We start from the raw sequence: 15,078 nt of genomic DNA on the forward strand, positions 1-15,078 counted from the left end.
ATATTATTGCCAAGGACTGCAAGGGTATATAAACTTCGGCATAACCGAAGTTAGCTTCTTTTATATTTATTTAACAAAAAATATAAAAAATTAAAAGTCAGATCAGAATAACATCTCAATTGCAGAATTCTTGTACCCTATTAGTTCATCAGCCCAACATGGGCTTAAAAAAACAAAGATCTACCAACCACTAACAACCTCAAGCGATTCTCGTATGCCAACTCTTCCTTAAAACTGCAGTAGTTAGATAGCTTGTCTGGGCAGTACACCGCTGCCCCCACTCCTTCATCCATTTTTTATCTATCGGTGTACATCTTCACTGCATTGTGGGTTTTTTTTTGACCCAGAAATCGGAGGCATTGTTATCGGGTCTCCTCTGTTATAAAAAGTGATCCAAGGCTACACTCATAGTTCTTGCTAGTGTACCTGTACTTTCGTCAAGTTGCTGGCAGCAAGACGATGTCAGAGAGAAACAAAGCGCTACCCAGAGCTTCTGCCAAAGCTCTGATCACTTGGTGAATATTCCGGTTTTGGATTTAACAAGGTAAAAATAAATTAAAATAATTTTCGGCCAGAACATATTATTATTAATTATTAAGATGTTATTCAACCTCATCAGCATCTGTGGGCGAGACAAAGAACTAATTTCGCCCTTAACACTGACCTATCAAAATGTACGGAAACTTAAATGTAAACATTGAATTTTCTTTAACTCAATTAAATATTTCTTCATATCATTATACATATCTTGTATTTGTGCTGGACTCTTCCAACTGCGATGTCTCCAGGAAAGATCCCTTAGTTATCCCTGAAGGCAATTTCCTTCCAACTCTGGATCTAACAATTAACCTGCCTGAAATTTCTCAATTACGACTGTTTTGCAAGACAAACTTTACTAAAATTCTTTTAGTTAATGATTGGTCCTATCTGTATACTTGAATCTTTCTTTTCTTGTCTTTTAATCGTTTTTCGATGTTTGTGTACCTCGTATGTTAGACCTTGATAGACCTTCTTTGCTTTCCTACAAGTCTTGTACTTTAAAGAACGCTAAATCGGGATGCTATAAAAGATTTTAAAAATCTATTGAATCATTGAATTTTCCCCTTTATGTAGTCGCCTAATCGATCTTTCTGGTGATAAATTCACAATGCTATAAAGATTATATTTGGCGTTGAAAACTTAGGTTTTGTCGCTATCCTTAGCTGTTTTATAACTTCGTCAATGCATCCTATAAGACACCAGTGCACTCGTCAATTGCATCTTGAATCGTATGATTTTGATTAGTTCCCCTAAACCAATACCTTAGGTATTTTTAACATCCGTTAGATCTTTATTTTTCCAATCTATTTGGAAGGAATGATATTTTATTCCTCTTTATAAAAAAGGTAAAGAGTCCGAAACGCAATATCTCACACGTCTCACGAGTTACCCGAACGCAAGCGCACAAGCCCCTTTACAATACGCCTGATGCCGGGGAAGATGCCATATCAAGAATACATCCAGCTCATATCCACAGCACATAATTAATCTGTTATCCATTTCACTTCTTATAAATATGTAAAGAAATGCGTATGTATATATGAATGTTAGCTTTATCAGCCCTGATCTGGCTTACTAATCATTTTAATAATAATATGAATGTAATTTGTCATGTTATATAACTTGTTACTTATTTGTCCAAGTTAGTATAATTCCTCTATTTCCATGTAAAACTTAATAAAACTGCCTTTTATTGGATGGTACCAAAAAGCATGTTTGTTTTTTAAATATATCACATCAGTATGTCTGCTTTAACGAAAAAAAATATATTAAAGTAATTCCCTGAATACTGAGGCGATGCTCTAAAGTATTTCACCACGTGTGTAATGCAATATAAATACAAACGGCATTGATGGTTTTATATCCAAATGGGGAAAAATCTGGATCTTGTTAACTTCAATTTGTATATTTTTATTCTGTTCATTTGTTTTATTCATTCAATTCATTAATTCAGCATACATGTTCTACAAACCTAGCTGTGAAGCACGTTTGAATTGCTATTTGCTAACATTGCCTTCTTCAGTCGTAGAGTTATTAAGATCACTGTTGTTACATGTGTCTCCAGACGATACACCAGAATTTGCCACATACAAGGCAGGGTCTATAACTTTTGGTATTGGCTTTATTTCTGTTCCAAGTTCTTTTTCAATCCTATGAAGGTCAAATCGGTCTTCATACGTTATCAGATTAATTGCAATACCTGAAATAAAAGAAGTTTAGGTAGTTTGTATTAAAATGAAAAAAATGTTCACCGAAAAATTTCAAAATCATAGATTAAAAAGATTTAAATTTAGCAAGAGGGCCGTCGCTTATTTCTTTTTTTCACTTTTCCCTTACATATAGCCGTCCAAGTGAAAAAAGGTTTTATCTAAAATCTTGGTGGCTGGTGCGGGGTATATACATACAAGCTGAACGGAGAGGGCCGAGCATTGAGTATGCCTCCATATGATCGAAGCCAAGCTTGTGGGCGTTTTATATATGTTTGAAACAAGTTAATGAAATTATTTATTAATCAAATTATCGATTCACATATAACGTTCTTTCGTAAACATTATCCTTTTCTTTTTATAATATAACATCAATAGTGTTAGCAATGTACTAACATTTTATTTCATAGCATGCTATCTCGCTCACTCCAATGACATTTGTATTGTCCTATGTATGTTTATTTGAGAGTATCCCAATGAAAACTTTAGGTGAGTTCCGCGCCCATTAAACATTATCCGATCAGCATCAAATTTTGTTGAGATTTCTTTTAGACTAATAGGAAAAAAAAAAGGCCCGCCACCTAAAAAAATATATAAATTTTTTTTCCCATACAACTAAGAACACCCCTAAAATATATACAGTGAAACCTCGATATAACGAATCTGAGGGGGATCGCAAAATTATTCGTTATATCTATTGATTCGCTATAGGTACTGAAATGTAAAACCTTAGTCCTTTCAAGGGACTTAACAAAAAATTCGTTATATTGGGTTTTTCGTTATAACGAAGTTCGTTATATCGAGGTTTCACTGTATCTGCTGAGGCTCTATATAAAAGGGTTTGTGGTTTTTTTTTTTATTTATGGCACGGTTTTAAAGTAAAAACATTTCGTTTTTTGGCCAAATTAGAGAGTGCTCACAGACTTGGAAAATGTCACAAAATTGACTTAAAGTTTTTTATACTCGAACTGCTTCACTGAAGGCCAAACAATTAAAGCGATATATCTTTCTCAGTTTTATTCCGATTTACTTCAAATTTTCAGGGAACATTCTTCAAATGCTAAAGATTAAAAAAAAACTTTTTTTTTAATACATACATACTTTTCGAATGTCACTTTTTGATATAGTGATCCAATCAGAGAGATTTCCATACTTGATTTGAAGACGGCTGAGTAAAACGAATACGCACCGACGGACATGGCTATATCAGCTCAGCTTCTCATGCTGATTAAAAATATACCTATCCACGATGCATGAAAATTAGTTCATGAAAACAGGGAAATAATAAAGAAAAAACTTTTTAAGTGGTCAAAAATATCAAAACTATTATGTATCAAAAAATTTCCCCTGTATTTTTACTTTTACATAAACCTCAATTAATGTATTATTTGTATTTGAAATAGCGGGCTTCTATTTTGGGCACACGCCAACAATTTCTAATGTTTGACGTTTAACGGGTGAACGTTGTCACTTCAGAAAAATAGTTGTTTTTTCTTGCAAAACACACGAAAACTACGTAATTTATTAAAAAACTAAAAGCGTCAGTTAATTAACAAGACTTTTTAATGTTTTACTTTGGTTAATACCAAATAATGAAAACATTAATTTTAATTTCACTTATCGAACTGGGCTAGGTGGCAACCATGTTGGATTTATGCCTGATAAAAATTTCTAGTGATTTGCTAAAACTTAAAATTAAAACCAATAAAACTTAAAATTAAAACCAATAATAGCATTTAACCTTTTATTATTTTAATGCAGAATCGTCAGTAACTAAACAATTTATATGATGACATTATTTTTTTAATAAAAAGATAATATATTTTTTGTTGGTTATGTGACAATGCAGTTCACGTTAAGTGTGCAGATTACATAGGTAGAATCAAGGTTTCTATTGCTAAAGGTGGTTGCATGAAGTATGGATGTGATGCTTGCCGTGTTCTTGAGAATGAGATCCGGTAATTTATGAGGCGGACTATAGCTTAGACACTTTGAGGGCTGGTTTTAATAAACTCCAAGCAGAGTTTACTGCGGTGGAGACTCAGAACAAAACGTAAAAGAACCAGTCATCGGGGTGTATCTCTCATGCACCATCTACTCCCACCCAATTTACAGCAATTGATATGGTTTAAGAGCCTGGTGGTGAATTCGGTCGGTGAGGTATTACCGGTATCACCTGATAATAATCTCTCAAAAACGGTATCAATTGTTGTGTCCGATTTATCCGGGCAATTACCCATTTCTAGGGTAATTCCATTTGATTCTAAACTAAACCCTGTTGTCACATCTGAAAAACAACAATCGACATCGACAATTCGCCTGCCAACACTAATCCTGCTATATCATAAATTGCTGGTATGCCAAAAACTACATTCGTCCTTTAACCTGGGTTATCAGAACGCAAAATTTTACAGCAAATTTTAAGTCCTTTAATGCTTTTATTATTTGTTCCTATATTCCACCATTGTCAGACAGTGTGGTCTATTTAAATAAATTCATTTTGTCCCTTCTTTAGCTTACAGTCAAGACATGCTTATAGTTTTAGGTTATTTTAATTTACCTGCTTTGGCATGGTCACTAACGGATGAATCTACAATATTGCTGCCTTGCTCTAGGCTTATCTTTATCTTATCTAAAGTCAACCCTGTTTTAGATTCTAATGAAAATTTTTTTCATCTTATGTTTGTACTGGATTTCTGTAACTGTGATATTTCTGTGACCGAAGCATTTGTTCTTTTCAAAGACAAATTTTATCCTATATTAAGTTCAAAAATCGATCTGCCCTCTAACTCGGTGCTTTCGTAAGACAGACTTGGCCAGATTACGATTTGTATACAGTCTCTCGTTCAAAATTCATGGTGCTTAAGGGGTTATACAGTGGTGCTCATAGACTTAAGCCACTGCCACTACCATAAACTGTTTTCTTTATAACTTTTTTAAACATATTTATTTCGCCCCGAAATTTTTACATTTTGTAACAATATTATTGAGGCAGCTGATCACAGAAAAAAATTATCAGTAGGAATTCGAGGGTTCCCAAAAAATTGAGTAAATGTCAAAAAGAGGTTTCCGCCCTGCTCACATACTTAAGCCACCTTGAGCTAAAATCGTGAAACATGTGTTTTTTTCAGGGAAAGTTGTTTTATTTGTTTTCTACACTAAAATATTGAATACTAAAAACGTTTCCCAAAACAATTTGACCGCTATGGCTAAAAATAAAAATAGAAGCCCGGCCGAAAGGAAGCTAATATGGGAATATTACGAAAAAATCACAAGTACTCTACAAATTTGTAAGGCTTTACATTTTTCGAGTGGGAAAGTCAGAAATGGTATTGCATTTTATAAGAAACATGCAACCTGGGAAAATATTCCACGTGAAAAGCCCAGAAATACCACTTTAAACGATGATAGACTGTTTGCCAAAATCAGTTAAACCGATGCTTTCTTGACTTCTACGCAAATCAGAGATCAAATGGTGGCAGATAATGGCTTGAATGTGTCATCTCAGACCATAAGAAGAGGACTAAATGAGTTTGGACTATATGGACGCATATCCCAGAAAAAACCATTGCTGTCAATTAAAAATGTTAAAAAGCCCCTTCAATTCGTCACAGAGCATATTCAAAAAGGTCCCAGTTTTTGGACCATGATTGGTTGGAGCGACGAATCCATGTTTAATGTCTTTGGGAGTGATGGTAAACCATATGTAGGACGTCGTCCCAACAACTAATGTTCTGATTATGTTCTGGGGCTGTTTCAACTCATCGGGCGTAGGTCCGCTAGTGAAGATAGAAGGCATGATTTACGGCGAAATGTACAGGGACATCCTTATTAACAATTTATCTGGTGAACATGCCGATAATTTGCCACTTGCCTGAATATTTCAACAGGACAACGACCCGAAACACTGCAGCTAGATAGTCAAGTCATGGCTTAACCAAGAGACAATCAAAGTTTTGCAACGGCCACCGACTTGAACCCTATAGAGAACTTGTGGGGAATTATCAAACAAGTCGTTGGCCAGCAAATAAAAAGGATTTGTGGCTAATTTTGCAAGAAGAGTGGAAGAAAATTACCCCTCAACAGTGCGCACGTCTTGTGGACCCAATGCCAAAGCGTTGCTCCACTGTTCTTAAGCAGAATGGTCATCCAACTCAATATTAAAGTAAATTTATTAAAATTATAAGAAATATTGGGCAAATTTTAACTTTTTCAACCATTTTTTCCCAGGTGGCTTAAGTATGAGAGCAGGGCGGAAACCTCTTTTTGACATTTACTCAATTTTTTGGGAACCCTCGAATTCCTACTGATAATTTTTTTCTGTGATCAGCTGCCTCAATAATATTGTTACAAAATGTAAAAATTTCGGGGCGAAATAAATATGTTTAAAAAAGTTATGAAGAAAACAGTTTATGGTAGTGGCAGTGGCTTAAGTCTATGAGCACCACTGTATCTAGTCAGGAAGCTCAAAAAAACAAATTTTTAACGAATTTTTCCTGAAAAGCCCTTTTAATGTATTAATTTAAAAATTTATACATATACTAGAAAACCCGGCAAACGTTGTTTTGCCATATAAATAATTTTCTACTTATTTCTAGTGTAGATAACAAATAGCTAGGCAAAACATTATTTTTAAATGATTATAATTTATCCCTTAAAACAATATCGATCTCTTAATGCTATAGCGTGAATAATATTTTTTGTTAGTCCATCTTTAGCTAACACTGGATGGTTTACCCACTCGAGAGCATGCCACGTATAATTGTCCGTACGAAAAACCTGGTGTTATCAAATCAACAACGGGTGCATTGGATATTCGAATGCCCTCCAGCTGGTGTTTTATCAGGATTAATGACGATAGTGTAATTAACACTTTGCAATTGGTGCATATGTGATTTGAATATTTTCAACAACTCGTTGTGCTCGTTTTAAAGAGCATCTAGCTCGCTGACGATGCGATTGGCATTAAGTAAATCAAGGTTATTATAATCACAACGTTCACGCGATTGGCAAGTGCTCTTCCGGAATCCTCGCCGCCCATAAAGGAGATTTGTAAAAATTTATGTGGTTCGTTTGGCATTGGCAGAAGTGAGCCCATTTTATGATAAAATTGACCTCTGATTTTGAATGTAGAAATAAATTGTTGACCATTTGTATTAGTATTTCGAACTATTTCTGTTGCTCCTAACGATGTCATTTGAAAGCATAAATTGAATTTTCGAATTGACTTCAGGAACACGTTAGAATCTGGATCCATGCCGATAAGCCGTTCAATGGTTCAGGTGGTGTTTCAATTTCAGGTAGTTGCACTTTTCCTAACGCGCTACACATCGCACATAGGTAGATTTTGCAAAATTAGGCGGCCAAAAACATTTGTTCAATAAAATACACTTTAAATGGAAAAAATAATTAAATATTATTGTTTCCTATTAAAATACATGCACTTCCTATTAAAATACATTAATTTTCTATTAAAATACATTAATTTTTTTTAACCTAATACTAAAATAGCAAGGTTTTCTATTGAATATGGGTTAACTTTAAATGAAACATTACAAAAGTTGGCTTTATCTATTAGATTATATTATTATTTTTAAATTCAGAGTTACATAATATTATTTAAAAAAAAACGAATATGTTTATTCTGCTTCTGAGTCCAAATCGTGATGCTCAGCACTATCATTTGGCTCAGCAGGAATGAGCATATTTATGGTTTCCCTTAAAAACACGTGTTCATGTTTTCAATGGAATTTTACGCAAGTCCCGTTAGATTTCCAGAAAAATACGGTTTGCCATCAAGGTTGTTATACAATTTGTGTACATTTCGGCAAAATATTGTGATTGATTGATATTTTGATTTTTAGGCTACGGCCACAACCACTGTGCACAGGGTCTCGAATTTTTTTTTCGGCGCGCAAAAACTTTGAATAAGTATATTTCGTGAATAGGTGGCTATAGGTGGCTATAGGTGGCCAACTATAACTATTTATAATTATTGAAACTATGCATAAATTATTAAATGAAGAAATATTACAGGGACGGACAGGGAAAGTAGTTATAAGCCCCTTTGAAATTTTTATTTTTAGAAAAATCTGTCTCAAAAGATGTGGTCTTTTATAACAATGCTAGTGTATGCAAAACATTGTTAAAATTGGTGAGTACTACATAACACATAAAGATACATATCTGGACTATTGATATCCATCACAATTACTTTGATAGTAACTTTGCAAAAATAAATATTGACTTTGAAAAAATGTATCACTGAAAAAGGCGAGAATTAAATATGAACACTGTGAATGATAATCGAAGTTTGACTACCTGTAATTCGGCGCGGGCGCTATTTTGAAAGGTGGGAATGATGAGGTTAGTTTCTCGGAAGTATCTCCTAACAATGTGCATCAATAGTTTGTTCTTAAAATGATTTTTTTTTTTTGACTTTTGGCCGCCTACTTTTGCAAAATCTACCTATGTGCATCGCAGCTGGCTCATTTTTGAATTTCAGAGCATGACAGTGCGGCCATTCCTTGTCCATAGCACCAATTACCACTTTTGAATGAGCATAATATTCAATATCGGGCTCATACTGGAATGCTAGATTCGTGTATTTTCTGGCTCTTCTTGATGCAATTGCACCATTCTGACACGTGAATCAGTAGTTTGTTGCTGGATTTGTACTTCTGTTCTTTCGGATCTGCTATTTCGCAAGTACCGAGCATTACTTGTACTGCGGCTCAAATCAGCTCCTATGCGTTTTCTTGTCATTTTTCGTTAGTAACTTTTCGTTTGTAACTAAAACAGGAATGAATGAATTTCCTAACTGCCCCCGCCTACTGCGGTCGATACTCGGACAGCCGTTATAAAACCCATTTTATTCGCGATCGGGACTATAATTTGAGATTTAAACTATCCTATCTCTCAAGTTAAATCGAACTGCACATGGTGTGCGAATTTTATTATAATCGGTTAAGTGGTTTAGGAGTCCATTGAGGACAAACATTGTGACACGAGATTTATATATATTAAGATATTGTATACATTTAACAATATTTCGACATACATATTTATTATTAAAAAAAAAATTTTAAAGAAGCTAACATCGGCTATGCCGAAGTTTATATACCCTTGCAGTCCTTGGTAATAATAATTTTACATGTTTGTTTTCTGCAACTCAATTCATCAATATACAAACAAAACAATTTTAAGCTCTATTTTACAATTTGTTCTTCTTCTTCCCTCATTCCCAAAGCAAAGCAACGCACGCATACACATACACTTTATCCGATCACATTCAAATTTTGGGAACTGGGGTTTTATATCCAATATTATCACATATGTAAATTTCATAGCATACTCCAATTTTTATGAAAATGTTTCATCTAGTTCTTCTAGAGCTATATGATATAGTGGTCCGATGATGGTTTTCATACTTTACTTTTCCCGGGTAATAAAAAACACCGAAAAAAAATTTTAGCCCGATAGCTCTTAAGACGACTGAGTAAAACGCATATGCACAGACGGACGGACGAACATGGCTATATCAACCCAGCTTCTCATGCTGATCAAGAATATATATACTTTATGGGGTCGGAAACGCCTCCTTCTGTGCGTTACAAACATCTGACCAATTTTATAATACCCTCTGCAAGGGTACGGCGGTCGAAAGGACGGACAGACGGACCGACATGGCTATTCGACCTCGTCTCGTCGTGCTGATAAAGAATATATATACACTTTATATGGTCGAAGATGCTTTTTTCTATGCATTGCACACTTCTGAACAAAATTGGTATACCCTTTTTGCAAGGGTATAACAAGTAATTACATTTTAAATAACAAAAAATTATTGTAAGTAATCAAAAATTTCATTTTTCATATTTTTTAGTAAAAATTTGCAGTTAACATATCACTAGAATAGTGCTATTTTGGTATTTGTGATTCTTATTTTCATATTTGAAATTTTGAATTTTTTAAATCTAATGCATACAACTTTCTAGTTGTTTTTTTTATCGAAATTCAAAATTTAATTTTAGTTTTTAGAACCAAACCGATATAAAATTTCTAAACGGCTGCTATGAAATATAAATCGTTCATAAAATACTTACATAAATGTTTCATTTAATAAGAGTGTTTTAATTATATGATCACAAATGTATTTATTTATTGGTATAATACTCACCTAAATGTCCAAACCGTCCAGAGCGACCAATTCGGTGCAAGTATGTTTCCGCCATTCTGGGAAAGTCGAAATTAATTACGACATTTACTGCTTGTACGTCTATACCCCTGGTAAATAAGTCAGAGCACACCAAGTTTCTACAGAGTCCTTGACGAAAATCGTGAAACACTCTGTTTCTATGTGCTTGCGCCATTTTAGCATGAATGTAGTAACAGCAATATCCAAGCTCCGTTATTTTTTTTGCTAATAATTCAACACGTTGCGTGGAGTTGCAAAATATGATGGATTGATTTATTTGCAGTTTGGAAAATAATGTATTTAAACAATGAACCTTTTGTCGTTCTTGGACGAAAGCGTAGTATTGAGTAACTCCTTTTAATGTCAATTCTTCCATAAGATTAATTTCATATGGTTCACGTAAATGTTTCTCCATGAAATTTTTCACAGTTAGTGGAAATGTTGCAGAAAACAGTAATATTTGGGGATCCTTTGGTAATTTCAATATAACATGATCCAGCATGCCTTGAAAATCAAGTGATAACAGTTTATCAGCTTCATCTAAAACCAAAATCTTGCAATGAGACATGTCGGCAACTTTTTTATCCATCAAATCCAAAATTCGTCCAGGTGTTGCAATAATTAACTGAACTGCAAAGAAATAAAATACAAAATGATATCAATATATCTTACTAATTTAGAAGATTATTAATCATAGGCAGCACAATAGGTGCAGGCTGTCTGTCTTTTACAAGAACCATTAAGTTCAATAATCAGCAGAGTTTAGTAAAGAATCCATATCTTCAAAGTAGTTGTAAGAAAGTAGATGATAACACAAACTAAATAAAGCTAAAAAAGAACGACAACTGCCACTGCAAAGTTTTCAATACAAAATTTATATTTATAAAACAACAAATTTTGAAAAAATAGAGCCGAGTACTCCCCCTCCTTAAAAATTATATTATTTAGTTTTAATGCAACTATGTGTTCCATTTTACGTTCTTACTTTAATTATTAACCCGCTGTAATTTTTGATAAAACGTTGATAAAAATGCGTGGGGGGGGGGGGGGGACGAAAATCCGTAAGGTTTTATTGTTTTGCAATTTTTATACCCTTGCAAAAAGGGTATATTAATTTTGGTCAAAAGTGTGCAACGCCAGGAAGGAAGCATCTCCGACCATATAAAGTATATATATTCTTGATCAGCACGACGAGGCGAGTTCAAATCGCCATGTCCGTCCGTCCGTCTGGATCAACGCAAACTCCTCCTAGACCGAAAGAGCTACAGAGCTGAAATGTAGGCTTGTATATACTGCAGGCGTTCAGATTCAGCCGGATCGGATTCAGCCGGATCGGATCACTATATCATATAGCTCCCATACAACTGTTCGTGACAGTGACTTTTCTTAATAACATTGTTATTTTCTGAGCTATTATCATGAAATTTAATATTGTTAAGTTAATTACACATATAAACGACTATGCCAAATTTGATCAAGATCGGGTGACTATATCATATAGCTCCCATAGGAACGATCAGTGGAAAACAGTGACTTGAGCAATATCTTAGTTTTTTCCTATGCTTAGATTGTTGGCCGTTCTTTAGCAAATATTAGCCATTTTAGATTCAACATTTTTCCACTTTGATGGCTATAGGTAAGGAAAGAGTTACCATAAAAGTTGCAAGGGTATACAAACTTTGACGCGGTCGAAGTTAGGCCCGGCCCTCTGGTTTACAATTACTTTGACCGGTTATGAACACTACACCACTGGCAAATAATCTAAATTTTTGGATATTTACATATGGGGTTGCATAGAAAAGAAGGGAATTCTATTGATTTAAGAGTTCCCGATGAGCATCTAAAATTCGTCACTTGCGTGTGATTTTACTGAAATGGTATGAAATTATAAGCAGTTGACAAGAAAAGAAAAGTTCATTTTGGTGCCAGAAGGACCGACTTTTTGCTGTCAAATTGCTAATGAAATATGATGTTCTTACTCGCCCGTAAGTCGTATCTTGGAGAGGAAAAAAAAATTAAAAATGTAGGTCCTAGGTCGTAATAAAAATTATGTGATCTGAAACGTAACTGAACCGAATGTGTCGGTGAGATGTTGGGTCTTAAAGATCGGTTGAACCATGTACTTACTCTCATGACAGAGCTTCAGACAAAATATGGTTCGTTTTTTTTTGTGAGAACGGTAGCAATTGCCAATGAAGCAATTCCCTCGCAGGAAACTGGCCCCCCAACGAAATCCCCATTAATTTCCTCTTTTCAACTCCTATCTTATTGTAAGGCTGTTTCAATTGTCTATATGTCTGATCTATGTTTCTTTTCTTTTTTTATCCCTTTAAATTTTTCGACTATGTTATTGTTGTTTATTAAATGAAAATAAAAAATAAAAAAACAAAAAGACAGCGATGAATTTTGAGCTGCACTCGATCATTGAGTTTGATTTTGTTCGATGCGGTGCTGCTTTGCATTGACCGGATCGAGACCTTTTCCCTCAGCAATATTTCCTCACAATCACACTTTTCGAGTACGTGCCTCAACAACCCTTATTTTCTTACCCATCTGTCCCTCACTCCCTCTGCCTATTAGTTGCCTGTTCGAGATCGCGAAACTTTTTTCCCCTTATACGTAAATCTTGAAAAAGTGCGTCCTTCTGCCTTCAAACCGCACAATCATCCTGCAATTCATATCGATCGTGTCTGCTAATCTGCGACTCGCTCGAAAAGCTAATACCACCGCATTTGATTGCAACCGATTGGTTGCGATATCTTGAATGATTTTTTTCTTTTCAGTGGGAGAGCAGAGTAAACAAGTTCTAGCAGAGCTGTTGATTGGAATGATCGGAGCCTATGAGGTTTTATTGAGCCTGATCACACTTATTGCAGTTCTCTGATATAGACGCAACGCTACATCAATTGTATACATACAAGGGGTGGTTTGCAAATGGGATGGTTTGCACTTTCTTTTATCTACTTTATAATTCACTATAGAACGCCATCAAAGGCAAACAAGTCAACAAAAAGTATAAAATTTAGTTTCTTTGGCGATAGTATGTTAATTAGATTTTGGTAGAGGCAAGAAAACCAAAACTGTCGTTCTCGAGTTAGAATCCCGATATTTCAATTTCAATTTCTGACTAAAGAAACAAAAGGGTAGAAATGAAACATTTTAACATATTTAAAAATAACATAAAGGTGGACTCGGCATATAACATAAAAGCCGCAATGGAAATCATTTACAAGTCGAATAATACTTATATACATACATATGTAACGATGAAAAATTAATTTCGTTCGACGTAGTATCTTTATCTACTATTCAGAGTCTAAATTTTAGACACTATAAGAGGAAAATGAAATAAAATAAAGGAACACACAAAGATACCAAAAATAATATTTATGGACATAGTAAAATTGGGTATCCAAGAAAACAGAATTATCACATATAAGGATAATTTCAATACCCAATTAAAAGAAATGAATAACTGAACAGAGCACCAAGAGTAATTACAAAATACAAAATATATAGACGATCAATTTGCAATAATGCAGGAGGATAATATTCAAAATACCCTTGACAATATTTCGAAAGAAATCTCAAATGTACAATGGAATTGGAAGAAGACGGAAAATTACCCTATTCAGACTCAATGATAATCACACAAGGAAGTATTTTTAATTTTCGTTCAAAACGGACAAGTACAAGGATTTTAAATACAGCAAAAGGTTGTATAAATCGGATGCTAAACATTTCTGACGCAATAAAAAAAAAATACAAAATTGAGATAAGAAATATTTGAAAGGATAACGATTTTCCTTGTAATTAAAACATTAATAAACAGATACAAAAAGCCAGACAATAGACAAGAAATTTATGACAAATAAAAGAAGTTTTTGTCTGCAAGTATGTCCCCCAAGTATCCGAAAGATTATACATGTTACAATAATGATGAAGCAAAAATAGCCAATAAAACACCCTTTTAACAAAACTAAGCCTAAAATTCATATTATGTTTGTGTACATGCATATAAATGTACGTCATGTCTCGACACGCATACACATACAGTTTATGTAGCGTTGAGTCTGTATATGCGTGTGTGCGCTCTGCTGCTCTTGTGGCTTTGAGCAATGAAGTAGTAGCGGCAGCGTTCAAGCTAATACGATTTATACTGACTGTAATTTGTGATCTATATATCCGATCATTTTGTAATTCGGGGACATTAATTATGTTTTTAAAAACTATAATATTAGTTTCATTTCGTAGTAATAATCCAACTCCTTTACTTATTTTCTTTGTATATAACTAATAGATATTGTTTAAAAATAAACATCGTGTTCTACTGAAGCGGCTTCATTAAATCAGATGCACTAAAGAAAATATAATACAACTGTACTGTTGTTACAAACAACTTATCTAGCACACGTTGTGGAAAAACACTTGTAATTTTAAGCTAACCCAAAAGATCCCAACGGCAGGATGTTAAGTGGCTGATGCCGTGCCTAAATTAATAATAATTTTTCAATTCCCGAATATGTGGGTTTGATTCGCACTAGAATAAGATCTTCTAAGAACAATTGTTACTTCCTAGAGCTTAAGATTCCCCATATATGCTCCGTACTTTTGTCAGTCAGTGATTTCGTACTC

The 15,078-nt window shown here is 34.2% G+C and overlaps 1 protein-coding gene across 1 annotated transcript in view; it reads right to left on the reverse strand.

The window, feature by feature from the left end:
* Positions 1-1,888: 1,888 nt before the first annotated feature.
* Positions 1,889-15,078, reverse strand: part of LOC6653162 (ATP-dependent RNA helicase me31b) — a 37,260-nt gene continuing 24,070 nt past the window's right edge. Inside the window, exons 4-5 of the mRNA XM_002075513.4 lie at positions 10,426-11,073; positions 1,889-2,239 (exon numbers count right to left, since the gene is read on the reverse strand). Of these exons, the coding sequence (XP_002075549.3) occupies positions 2,037-2,239; positions 10,426-11,073 (851 nt within the window). The 3' untranslated portion in view covers positions 1,889-2,036. The remainder of the gene's footprint in view (positions 2,240-10,425; positions 11,074-15,078) is intronic.

The sequence above is a fragment of the Drosophila willistoni genome (assembly GCF_018902025.1).
Source record: "Drosophila willistoni isolate 14030-0811.24 chromosome 2L unlocalized genomic scaffold, UCI_dwil_1.1 Seg168, whole genome shotgun sequence".
Taxonomy (NCBI): domain Eukaryota; kingdom Metazoa; phylum Arthropoda; class Insecta; order Diptera; family Drosophilidae; genus Drosophila; species Drosophila willistoni.